The sequence below is a fragment of the Arachis hypogaea genome, chromosome 14, assembly GCF_003086295.3.
Source record: "Arachis hypogaea cultivar Tifrunner chromosome 14, arahy.Tifrunner.gnm2.J5K5, whole genome shotgun sequence".
Classification (NCBI taxonomy): domain Eukaryota; kingdom Viridiplantae; phylum Streptophyta; class Magnoliopsida; order Fabales; family Fabaceae; genus Arachis; species Arachis hypogaea.
In genome coordinates this window covers 136120441-136134298 of record NC_092049.1, presented here as the reverse complement: position 1 = coordinate 136134298, position 13858 = coordinate 136120441, and the positions used below count along the sequence as shown (strand labels likewise).

Below are 13858 nucleotides of genomic sequence, written 5' to 3'. Positions count from 1 at the left end.
TTCCAGATTTATCAATAGCAACAATATCAATAACAACAATACCTTAGTTGCAGGTTCTTGTTCAGCTCCTAGACCCCCTTCAGCAGCAACTTCTGTTTGAGTATCAATTTGTCCTCCTTCAGCCCCAACCTCACATTCTTCAGTAACAACCTCACCTTTGTTACCTTTAGAACCAGTGTCACCCTTATCTGCAGCATCTTCAGCAGCCTTTGCAGCAGCTGCTAGCTCATCAACCTTTTGTTTCTTTGATATTCTACAACTCCTTGTTGTGTGACCAACATCCCCACATGTCCCGCATGTGAATTTGCCATATTTTCTCTTCAATTTTGTTGCTGTGCGCTCTTGGCTCCCCCGAACAGGTGCCTCATGTTGATCTTTTTTTCTTGCATAATGTGATGGCCTGCCACGGGGTTTGCTCCTTACAGGAGGTAAGCAATGGAGGTATTCTGATGTTTCCCACAACTGTTGGCTTCTTACCGGGTTGATATGGTACTCATAAATCTTGTTGTATGAGCCCATTGTTAGCCATGCATGGACATAATTCTCAGGTCTACCATTCATGACTGAAATCGCAGCTATTGCATGACGACAAGGTAACCCTACCACATAAAAAATTTGAGTAACTAAGTGTCTTGATAGGTATACTACGGTGCAATTACACAAAAAAATAAAAACAATCAAACAAAATAGTATTTACCCGATAACTGCCAAGACCTGCAGCTACATGTTTGGTTTCCCAAATCAACCACCACATTATGTGGTTCACCATGCACTTCAAACATCACTTCAGCCGCATCTCCAGACCACATTGGTGTATAGTACCTGCTGTAATGCCTTTCCTTTGCAAGTCTACTTTGTTGAATCGGAGGTAAGTATCCCATATGGCTAGAGAGTTTCAGTTTGTTCCTTGCCATACTAGTCATGGCATACCTCCTAACCTCCTCCAGTAAAGTCAAGACGGGCTTACATCTGTATGGTTTGGTGGCAGCGTTGAACACCTCACACATGTTGTTGCAGACATTGTCAACCTTTGGAAAGTCCTTGTAGTGAGCCCTGGTCCATGCCTGCCTAGAAAACTTGTCTAAATATGCCCACGCCTTCTCATTCACCCTCTTTATAGACTGCATATGTCCGTTGAATTCCTGGACAGTCATGGCTCTAACACACTTCCAAAGCAAACTCTTCAAGTGTGAGTCCTTCCATTGTTTCTGAAAGTTTTGCCAAAGGTGCCACGCACAGAAGCGGTGATGCGCACCTGGCATAACTTCACGCAATGCTGGGATTAAACCCTACAAGATAACAAAGTAGTCACCTAAAAACCTGAGCAAATAACAGATTCTTGATTTTTACCAGATATATAATAATAAATTGAAAAACAGGTTCTATTTTGAACTTATGCGCTTAAGGATTCTTAAATTCTGCAATTGCCATAACAATAGTATATAGGTTACTATATACTGAAATTCTTAAATTCTTAAATTCTGCAATTCTCCAAAATAGTCCTTCAAATTTGGTTCATTAATCCAAAATGGTCCTTAAAATAATTTATCGTGCATCTAATTAAAGCATATAGGTTAGGTTACCTTCTGCATATCAGAGATGAAGCACCAACCATGCTCTGTCTGATCTCCAATGTCTTCCTGCAAGAGCTCCAAGAACCACTTCCAGTTGTCTTTGTTCTCAATATGAACAATTGCCCATGCAATTGGATACACATGATTGTTCGCATCCTGACCCATGGCGCACAGCAGCCATCCTCCATAATAGGTCTTCAAAAAAGCCCCATCAAGTCCTACCAAGGGTCTGCAGCCACCCACAAAACCTTTCTTGCATCCATGCAAACACACATAAAACCTTTCGAAGACACCTTCTCCGTTAGGCATTGGACTAACACCTAACTTGACAGTTGAGCCCGGATTAGACCTCAACAGCTCCTCCGCATAATCTCTGAGTTTAGCATACTCAGCAGCTTCATCACCCCTCACTATCTTCTTCCATGCCTTCCATTCCGACCTTCTGGCCTATATCACCATCCTCCTCAGACAAATTCATTACATCAATTATCTCAGGAATCGAAGTTCCGTGCTCAAAATAGATGTGGATGACGTTGTTATTCTCATGGCAGTGCTTGATCATATCAACAAGGTCCTGGTCCACTTTCAATCTCCTAAGACCAAATTCCAACACATGTTTAGGCTCCAGATACCAACATGCTTCAGCCTTATCATACCCCAACTCTTTATAATAACCTGTTACCGCAAACACGTCAAGATAGTCTTCATCAACTCCAACCCATTCATCATACAAGTCAGAAGTGTAGATAAAATTTCCCCTAGGATCTGTCTCAAACGCTCCACCATGGTGGAAAACAAGTCTCAATCGATCAGGCATCTGAAGTTTACAGCACAATGCACAAAACAGACAGGATTATTCATTTTGTTGCAAAACAGCCATATTGCAAAGAACTAGAAATCAAACTATATTTGTAATAAGGATGCATATATTTACTTCCTACTGACTATAACTTAAACAAGATTATGATTTATGTGGTTACAAGTTTCATATTAGAAACCCTAAACCCTAACATTTGCGCCATCAACAACCACAACATTCTAAACCACTCCCTTACATATACAACAACGCATTCACACATAAGTATCAACAACCCTCAATGAAAACCAAAAAAATGGAAGAGAATGATCAAGTCGAACTGTTACCTCTCACCGTCGGCAGTGTACGAAGGTGATGCTTCGTCGATGACTTCTTCACTGACCGGAGAGAACAGATTCTAAGGATGATCCTCGCCGATGAAATGTTGAGTGGGAAGTATGGGAGAATGAAGGGACGTAGGAGAAGAGAAAGCTTTTCTGAAATTTTAGTGGGAAACGTTGAAGTGGAAGGGGGACCAACAACAATTGTTTATTCAAAGGGGGAGAATACGTTATTTCAAACGACGTCGTTTTACAGGCTTAGGGCACCCACAACTCAAATGACGTCGTTTAATAGAATGCCCACATGGCAGTTAACGTTCCACATCAGCAACGTTAAGACGGCAATTCTGGCAGGGACTAACGGGGACGCACGTTTCTCAATTTTAGGGATTTATTTGGTCATTTAAAAAAATAAAGGACTGAATTGAATACCGATTTGAATTTCAGGGACCATTTTGGGCATTTACTCTTTAATTTAGTGTTGTATCTTACATGCCTTTCATGCATATTTAGAACGCTTTTTTTTGTTAATTAAATTGTTCTTACCCCCGCTAGTATTATTGTTACGAATAATATTAAAAAGACAATAACACAATATTATTTTATTTAATTTAACATTTGTAATTATAAATATATAACATCATACATCTATAATTATATATGTTTATTACATTTAAAACTGGTTATCTATTTTAATAATAATAATTAAAAAATAAAACTTTTTTATTATGTATTAAACCACTCTTCCACCTTAACCCATGACAACAATAAAGACGTTTCACGGCCCACAAATTCAGTCCAACAGAATACACAAATTAAATTATAATTAGTCTTTATCTTATCTTATAGTTATCTTTATCTTTATCTCTATCTTATCTTTATCTACTTTTATCTTTCATAGGCCAATACTCTATATATACTTAGTTTTACCTTTATAGTTTACAATTCATTCAATCAACAATCAATAAAATTTCTTCATCTTTTTCTTTCACAATTCTTTTATTTTCCTATTTTTTTACAATTTTATTATGGTATCAGAGCTCCTCTTGAGCTCTGCTGACATCCATGGATCAAGGAGAAAGGGCACACCAGCAACTTCATCCGGAGTCTCTTTCGGACCTTTCGTCAGCCCAACACTTTTCTTTCATGGCACTTCCTTTCAATGAAGAAGCTCATCCTTCAAACCAACTTGAGTTTCTGCCAAGTCCAACTACTCATTATCTTTGTTCTTTCAATACCTTTTCTACTGTTAACAATTCTTCAAATCAAGATTCATTCTTGAATACTTGGATCATTGATTCTGGTGCCACAGATCACATTACATCAAATTTGTCTTGGTTTATTTCTTACACACAAATTTCTCCTATTATTGTTCATTTACCAAATGGTTCTCGAACTACTATTTCTTATAAAGGCATCGTTCAATTTTCACCAACCTTAGTTCTTCATGATGTTCTTTATTTACCTCATTTCAACTTTAATATTATCTCTATTTCAAAAATTACTTCAGCACTCATATGTGAACTCACTTTTTCATCTTCTTCTTGCACTCTACAGAGCAACAATTTGGGGACAATTGATTTGGCCAGAATGAGAGAGGGATTATATGTCTTTGAACCCAATTTCGGTAAAAATTCATCCACTACACACTCCATAAATTTCATCCAATATCCACCCATTACACCTTCCAATATATGGCATTTTCGTTTAGGACACCTTTCTGGGCAAAGACTTAATCATTTACATAAACAATTTCCTTTTATCTCTATGCATCATGACGAGGCTTGTGACATTTGTCATCTTTCTAAACAAAAGAAACTTTCATTTTCTCAAAGTTTTAACAAAGCCAATGCAAGTTTTGATTTATTACACTTTGATATTTGGGGTCCGTTTCGACAAAATTCTATTCATAATCATAAATATTTTTTTACTATTGTTGATGATTTTAGCCGCTTTACATGGGTTACTTTATTAAAATCAAAAGGAGAAGTACAAAATCAAATAAAAAATTTTATTACTTTAATTGAAACACAATTCAACTCCAAAGTCAAAACTATTCGTTCCGATAATGGACCAGAATTTATTTTGCCTGATTTTTATGTTTCAAAGGGCATTATTCATCAACGTAGTTGTGTTGAAACTCCTCAACAAAATGGAAGGGTAGAACGCAAGCATCAACATATTTTGAATATAGCTCGTGCTCTTATGTTTCAATCTAATTTACCATCATCTTTTTGGTCTTATGCTGTTAGACATGCTGTTTATTTACTTAATAGAGTTCCATCATCCGCAATTAATTTTAAAACACCATTTGAGATTTTATTCAATCATCCACCAAATTATCATGACATTAAAGTTTTTGGATGCTTATGTTTTGTTTCTACCCAAATGGCAAATAGATCAAAATTTGATCCAAGAGCCAAAAAGCTGTATTTATTGGCTTTCAATCTAGTTTTAAAGGGTATATTGTTTATGTTTTAGAAGATAAAAGAATTGAGATTTCTAGAAACGTGATTTTTTATGAAAAGATCTTGCCCTTAGTCACAAAAAATGTCCAATTCCAGACACTCAGCCCAACATTGCCAAACACACCTCAAAAACAAGATTCAGTTAGTCTTCCAGTTGAACCCTCACCTATACCCATTGACCCAACTCCACCTAGTTCTTTATTTTCTCCAACAACCTCTCCTTCTTCCTCACTATCGTTTCCTAACCAAGTTGAACCCATGACCACCGAATCACTTTCAACACTAGACACCAGTCCACCATCACCTTCTCATCCCTCGTCACCTTCTTCACCACCTGAGCAACCCCATCCTTGTCATTCCGACCGGCCTCACCGACCTCCAGCATATCTCTCTGATTACTTGTGTAATTCCTCTCTCATCTCTACAAATCAATCTCCCTCAAAGTGCAAGTATCCTTTATCTTCAGTCATACCTTTTTCTTCTCTTTCATCTTCACATAAAAAGTTTCTTTTATCTCTACATTCTGACGTTGAGTCAAAGTCTTTTAAGGACGCCAATCAACACTCTAATTAGCGTAGTGCTATGAAAGATGAGTTGGATGCTCTTGAGCTGAACAAAACTTGGCGTCTTGTTGATTGCCCTGCAGGGGTTAAGCCGGTTGGCTGTAAATGGGTCTATCGCATCAAACGCAAGCCTGATGGTTCAGTTGATCGATATAAAGCACGCCTTGTGGCTAAAGGGTTCACTCAAATTGAAGGTATTGATTTCTTGGAAACTTTCTCCCCTGTTGTCAAGCCTGCCACTATCAGATTAGTTTTGGCATTGGCCTCTATGAAGCATTGGCCTATACATCAGTTGGATGTCAATAATGCTTTCTTACATGGGGATCTTTCTGAGGATGTTTATATGACTTTGCCACCCGAATTTATATTTCCTCAACCGAATCAATGCTGTAAGCTACTAAAGTCATTGTATGGTTTACGACAATCTAGTCGTATGTGGTATGACAAACTTTCTCATCTTTTGCTATCTCATGGATATCAGCAGACCTCATCTGATTATAGTTTATTTGTCAAATTCATTGGTGATCAAATTTCTATCCTTTTAGTCTATGTTGACGACATTGTTCTCACTGGTAATTCCATTTCTGAACTTGCTGCCATTAAGTCTATTTTACACCAACACTTCCGAATTAAAGACTTGGGCCCATTAAAATATTTTTTGGGTATTGAAGTTGCTCAATCAGAGATGGGAATTTGCTTATCTCAGAGAAAATATTGTCTTGATCTTTTGGAGGATTCTGGTTTATTAGGTGCTAAACCTGCCTTTGTTCCAATGGATAGTACCACAAGACTATATCAAGACAAAAGTCCCCTGTTATCCGACCCTTTTGTATATCGTCGTTTGGTTGGCCGTCTTATCTATCTCACCACTACTCGACCGGACATCATGTATGCCACTCAACAATTAAGTCAATTCATGGCATCTCCTACTGAATCTCATCTTCAAGCTGCCAAGCATGTGTTACGATATCTGAAAACTAGTCCCGGCAAAGGACTTTTCTTTCCAAGGGAATCAGAAATTCAGCTTCTCGGCTTCAGTGACTCTGATCGGGCCGGATGTCTTGACACTCGGCGATCTTTAACAGGTTATTGTTTCTTCTTAGGCAGTTCTTTAGTCTCTTGGAAGACCAAGAAACAAACCACCGTTGCCCGCTCTTCCACGGAAGCAGAATATCGTGCACTTGCCAACACAACTTGTGAACTTCAATGGATACTAAATGTGTTACAATTTTTACGCATCTCTCCTATCCGCCCACCAGTTTTATATTGTGATAATCAGAGTGCTCTTCATATTGCTGCTAACCCGATTTTTCATGAACGGACCAAACATTTAGAGGTTGATTGTCACTTGGTTCGACAAAAAGCTCAAGCTGGAGTAATGAAACTTCTCCCAATTCCCTCTTCTGGGCAACTAGCTGACATCTTCACCAAGCCTTTGTCTCCTCAACCCTTCCATCTTAATCTGAATAAGCTTAGTGTTCTTGACATCTTTCATCCTCCAGCTTGCGGGGGCGTATTAAACCACTCTTCCACCTTAGCCCATGACAACAATAAAGACGTCTCACGGCCCACAAATTCAGCCCAACAGAATACACAAATTAAATTATAATTAGTCTTTATCTTATCTTATAGTTATCTTTATCTTTATCTCTATCTTATCTTTATCTACTTTTATCTTTCATAGGCCAATACTCTATATATACTTAGTTTTACCTTCATAGTTTACAATTCATTCAATCAACAATCAATAAAATTTCTTCATTTTTTTCTTTCACAATTCTTTTATTTTTCTATTTTTTTACAATTTTATTATTATGAATGACTACATTTTTATAAAAAAAAAATTTAGAGATTATATTTTTGTTCTGAATTTTTTTTATCATCTAAATATTTATTCAAATATTATTTAAAAAAATTTAGATATAATTGACAAACCATTTGCTAAAAATGAAAATTTGTTTATTACTTATAAAAAAATATAATGTTTATTGATTTTTTTGTTGTACCGTCAAACTGTTCGATGATTGTTTTGTAGATAATATCTTTTAAAAAATTTTTTGTTAATGACTAAATCTTTTAGGTACCAAATTAGTGATTAACCCCACTAAAAGATTGATATTTGATTTAGAATTGTATCTTACATGACTTTCAATTTATGCATATTTAGAACACGGTTTTTTTTCGTTAATTAAATTATTTTTACCCCACTACTATTATTGTTACAAATAATATTTAGAAGAAGTCACCAAAAAAAAAAAATTATATAACACAAAATTATCTTATTTAATTTAATATTTGTAATTATAAATATATAACATCATATATCTATAATTATATATGTTTATTACATTTAAAATTGGCAATTTATTTTAATAATAATTAAGAATACAAAATAAGAAAATACATACATTAAATAAAACCAGAAAAAAAGTTTTGCATGACTTTTTATGACTGTCAAACATTTTTCATTGTTATTAACATTTAACTAACATATATTCTAAAGAAATATAAAGTTATCAATTAAAAAAATTATAAGAAAAATAAAACTTAAAAATATATTTGGTTTATTTTTATTTTTTATTTTATTTTTACTATTTTTATTTTTATAATTATGACTTTGTGAAAAAAACAAAAAGCAATAGGTAAAAACACATGCAATTGTTGAGGTCTTGAGGAACAATCACTACTATTTTAGCCACATGCTCTTCATAGTTCAGTGTTCCTATTTTAATCAAGTTGCACATCAATTTATTTCATTCCCTCTATATATATAGTTATATACAAATGAAAGTAATAACACTAAACAAGTAAACCTACACCCTACTATATATTATCACCATGGCTGACCAACCCAAGAAGCTTCACATTGCTGTGTTTCCATGGCTTGCTTTTGGTCACATAATTCCATTCTTTGAGCTTGCAAAACTCATAGCTCAAAAGGGTCACAAAGTTTCATTCATTTCTACAACTAGAAACATCAAACGCCTCCCTAAGCTACCACCAAATTTACAACCTTTTGTGGAACTCATAGAACTTCCATTGCCTCATGTAGAAAACCTCCCTCAAAATGCTGAGGCTACTATGGACATTCCACGTCACATAATTCCATACCTTAAGAAAGCCTTTGATGGCCTTCAAGAACCTTTGGCTAAGTTTCTAGAGAGTTCCACTCCTCATTGGCTCATATATGACTTTGCACCTTTTTGGTTGCCCCCAATAACTTCCAAGCTTGGTATCTCATCCATCTTCTTTTCTATCTTTTCGGCCCTTGGTTTTTCTTTCATAAACAGCTTTGGGCTAAAGTCAAATGATAAACCTTCCTTTGATGATGATCCTTCTAACAAAGTAGTTCTTCAACATTATGAGAACAAAACAATGTCCGAAGACCACAATGAGGAGAATGAATCTGGTGTTTCAGATATGTTCAGACACTATCAAGTACTTGGTGCTGTTGATGTTTTAGCTGTAAGAACTTGCATGGAGATTGAAGCTGAATCCATAAAAGTTCTTCAAAATCAATGCAGGAAACCGGTTATTCCAGTTGGGTTATTGCCACCTTCATTATACTTATTCAGTAGTGAAGTTAGTAAAGATGATGAAGATTGGAACACAATCCTTAAGTGGTTGGATGAACAAGAAGAAAGGTCAGTGATTTATGTAGCATTTGGAAGTGAAGTGGCACTAAATGATGAAGAATTCACTGAGATAGCTATGGGATTAGAGCTATCTGGCTTTCCCTTTTTCTGGGTTCTGAAGAAGCAAAATAGTAGTCTAGATGTAAGTAGTTCAATGGAGACAAAACGTGGGATTATATGGACTAATTGGGTTCCACAGTTAAAGATATTAGCACACAAATCTGTTGGAGGATTTTTGAGTCATTCTGGTTGGAGTTCTGTGATTGAGTCTCTTCAATTTGGGTGTCCACTTATTATGTTACCCTTTCAAAATGAACAAGGGTTAGTTGCAAGGCTTATGGAAGAGAATATGGTGGGAATAAAAGTGCCAAGAAATGAAGATGATGGGAAGTTCACTAGAGATTCATTGGCTAAGACATTGAGATCAGTGATGTCAGAAGATGATGAAGGAAAGATTTATAGAAATCATGCTGAAAAAATGAGCAAGATCTTTGGGGACAAGGAGTTACACCAAAAATATATAGATGAGTTTGTTAATTACATGGAAATTCATAGTCCCTCGTCAAAGATTATTGCAAAGTTGTATTGATAAAAAAAATCTTATTAATTAAGCCTTTTAGAGTTTCAGAGTGTTATAACAGTTGAAATGTGGGGTATTTAATTACCTCTTGCACTAGCATGATATGTGTAAGAATAAAGTTGTTATAAAAAAATTTAGCCTTTCTTCTCATTTCAAAACTAAATTATTTTAATTAACCTAAATTATTTAAATTAATCCAATTAAACTATATCACCTAATTAACCTAATTACTAAATAATTTAAATTACGTCAGATTTTTGGTAAAATAATTTGACCATAACATTTGTGGAGTTGAATGAAAAGCATGCAACATTTTATTTTTGGAGGAAAACTCTCTAAGAACTTATTTGGATGAGCTTTTTAAAAAAAGATTTTTTTGAATTATTTTAAAAAAATAAAAATAATTATATATATATATTTGGATATTTTATATAATTTTTTTTATTTATTATTATGTTTGAGTATAATAATATAAAAATATTTTTTTATTTATTTATTATGTAAAAAATATTTTTTAAAGAAAAAGATCTTTTTAAAAAATGTAAATTGTAGTTTCTCAAAAAATATTTTTTTTTTTATTTTTCTAGTACTTTAGAAATTTGTCAAATACGCTAAATAGATATATTTTTTATTGGATTTTTTTTTATCAATTTAATAACACCCAAACAAATACTAATTTAATTTAATGGTAATTAATATTAGAATTTCATATTTTTTCATGTCGTAATATATAGGTTTTAGAAAAATTTGACAAAAATTTTGACCATAACGAACATATTTTTAGTACTGTGAAAAATGTTTATATATATATAGATCCTTAAAACACAAATTAAAATTATTAAATAGAAAAGGTTTTATAAAAAGCATAAAATTTAATTTTTAATATATTTATCATGTATTTATTAAATTAAAAAATTTTGTAAATTTATTAGTAATAATTTTAACATATATTTTTAGAATACATACCAACTAAATTTTAGATATAAATATACATAAATATATAATAATTAATTTAATAATCTAATTTTTTTAATTATATAAACACTTCACACACTAACTTTTTTTTTTTTTTCTGTTGATGGATTGAACAACTCTCAATTCTAAAAATTACACACACTCACACGCACTACACCAACACACAAGATATTCTCTTTTTTTGGTCAAGTTTGTATTAGATGAACTTTGAACCTGAAATCTCTTAATAAAAAAGGGAACATGTACTATTTAAGATAAGGCTCATGGACAATCTGCTGTGACTTAATTTGAGACAAACACCTTTAGTCCTTTACCCCTACATCACACATGCCTCAGCCACATTTGTGGCCCATTTTGAAAGATGGTAAATTGAAGGAGATGCATATAGAGGAAGTGAGGAACATAATAATTCACTCCACTTATGACAATTGACTCATACGCAGATACGCTTGTAGTTTTGCAATGATTGAGGAACAATCACTGTATCAGCCACATGAGCTTTATAGTTTAGTGTCCCTACTTTTATCACATTATTGTACCTCAAACGATTTATTTGTTGGCACCTAATCTCATAAAAATGCTAAAAATAGCTTCTCACAACAAAATATTTGTGTTAAACACAACATTTGAATTTTCAGTTTGTGAAAATCAATAAATATAAGTGATAGGGATACCTCATACCATGATAAAGCTTTCACATTGATGAGGATATTGTTGTAGCCTTGTAGCCGGCGATGTTCCCAAGTTCTTTACAATTTTTGTACTTAGTTGATCATGTTCTAATAAAAATGGTATATTATCTATAGTTGGATTTTGCATATAACTTTTGTTCTATTTTTAGATTTCTACTTCCGTTCTTGATTGTAAGGATACTAAATGTTTGCTAAACTGGAGTGCATATTTGAATCTTGTGTGTGTTAAATACAGTAAATTATGTTATAACTTTTGCCACTAGAAGCTGAAACAACAGCTTTAATTTTGGATGGATTTAACCAAAAATGAAATGAGATTTAGTTCCAATCTTGTTTTGAAGCATCTGCTTGTTTTTTATTCATCAAAAAAATATTTTTTTTTTTACGAGAGTGTGCTTATGATATGAAAAATTATTTAGGAATTCGAGTAGGTATTTTCTGTGGTGTTAAACCTTTCTATTAAGTTAATTTAATTATTTTAATTATTTTTCAAAATTTTCATATTTAGTAATTAATTTAATTATTAGGCATTTTAGTTTAATTAAGTTAACTTAGGTAATTTAGATTAATTCGGTTAATTTAGTTTCAAAATTAGAAGAAAAAGCTGAATTTTTCGATAAGGAAAAGTATAGGTAAACAATGAAAATATTAAACAATGTAAACAATAGATATATCAAATATTTATTTTACTAGTGTACGGATGATTATTTTAATATTAAAATTTAGAGAATTAATTTAAAAGTGTAGTGTGTTTTTATTTGATTGGTGGTTGTTCATATTGTTCAACAAAGTCATTGTCCCTAACATTCTCCTTTGGATAACAACTTTATCCTTTTCTTACACATCATGCAAGTGCAAAAGGTAATTAAATACCCTACACTTCAATTATTATAACACTCTGAAACTCTAGAAAGCTTAAGACATTTTATCAATACAATTTTGCAATAATCTTTGATGAGGGACTATGAATTACCATATAATCAACAAACTCGTCTATGTACTTTTGGTGTAACTGTCTGTCCCCAAAGATCTTGCTCATTTTCTCAGCATGATTTCTATAAATCTTACCTTTATCATCTTCCAACATCACTGATCTCAATGCCTTAGCCAATGAATCTCTAGTGAACTTCCCATCATGTTCGTTTCTTGGAACTTTTATTTCCACCATTTTCTCTTCCATAAGCCTAGCAACTAATCCTTGTTCATTTTGAAAGGGTAACATAATAAGTGGACATCCAAATTGAAGAGACTCAATCACAGAACTCCAACCAGAATGACTCAAGAATCCTCCAACAGATTTGTGTACTAATATCTTTAATTGTGGAACCCAATTAGTCCATATAATCCCGCGTTTTGTCTCCATTGAACTACTTACATCTGGACTACTATTTTGCTTCTTCAGTACCCAGAAAAAGGGAAAGCCAGATAGCTCTAATCCCATAGTTATCTCTGTGAATTCTTCATCATTTAGTGCCACTTCACTTCCAAATGCTACATAAATCACTGACCTTTCTTCTTGTTCATCCAACCACTTAAGGATTGTGTTCCAATTTTCATCATATTTACTGTCTTCATTATTGAATAAGTGTAATGAAGGTGGCAATAACCCAGCTGGAATAACCGGTTTCCTGCATTGATTTTGAAGAGATTTTATGGATTTAGCTTCAATCTCCATACAAGTTCTTACAGCTACAACATCAACACCACCAAGTACTTGATGGAGTCTGAACATATCTGAAACACCAGATTCATTCTCTTCATTGTGGTCTTCGGACATTGTTTTGTCCTCATATTGTTGAAGAATTACTTTGTTAAAAGGAGCATCATCAAACGGTCAGTGAGGTCCGAGATCTCTGATAAGTGGGCTAGTCCAATATATTGGCGTGCGAACTGGTTCCGAGATTTTGGTGCGTGAGCTGTTAGAATGTAACCGTTGCGTCGAGGTATAGCTCGGATTGGGCCGAGATCTTTGGGTACAATACACAGCCCCCAAGCTTGACTTGGTGTGAATGCAGCAAGTTGAGCTTTTTGTTTAGGACTATACCTCGGCGCATTGAGGTTAGGTACTTAAGCCCCCAAGCTCCACGTGCGATCAAGCTTGGGTTAAAACTCAAAACGGGTTTTTTCGGAGACGAAAATTATGAACACATTTCAAAAAAGGAATTTATCGCTTTGTTAACTGGGCTGCAATTAATTTGCACGTTTAGCAAAAATAGAGTCCGACCGTTTCTTCT

The 13858-nt window shown here is 33.9% G+C and overlaps 2 protein-coding genes across 2 annotated transcripts; one reads left to right on the top strand and one right to left on the bottom strand.

Moving 5' to 3' along the window:
* Window positions 1–8465: 8465 nt before the first annotated feature.
* LOC112744424 (putative UDP-rhamnose:rhamnosyltransferase 1) lies at window positions 8466–10104 on the top strand. The gene has a single exon (XM_025794044.3). It carries the CDS (start codon window positions 8581–8583, stop codon window positions 9964–9966), a length of 1386 nt encoding a protein of 461 aa, XP_025649829.1. The 5' UTR covers window positions 8466–8580; the 3' UTR covers window positions 9967–10104.
* A 2448-nt stretch (window positions 10105–12552) lies between these two features.
* LOC112743301 (putative UDP-rhamnose:rhamnosyltransferase 1) lies at window positions 12553–13858 on the bottom strand. The gene has a single exon (XM_025792518.2). It carries the CDS (start codon window positions 13399–13401, stop codon window positions 12553–12555), a length of 849 nt encoding a protein of 282 aa, XP_025648303.1. The 5' UTR covers window positions 13402–13858.

What these genes read in the sequence shown, in the direction of transcription:
- LOC112744424 (XM_025794044.3), top strand. Translation starts at nt 8,581, where the DNA reads ATGGCTGACCAACCCAAGAAGCTTCACATTGCTGTGTTTCCATGGCTT.
- LOC112743301 (XM_025792518.2), bottom strand. Translation starts at nt 13,401, where the DNA reads ATGTCCGAAGACCACAATGAAGAGAATGAATCTGGTGTTTCAGATATG.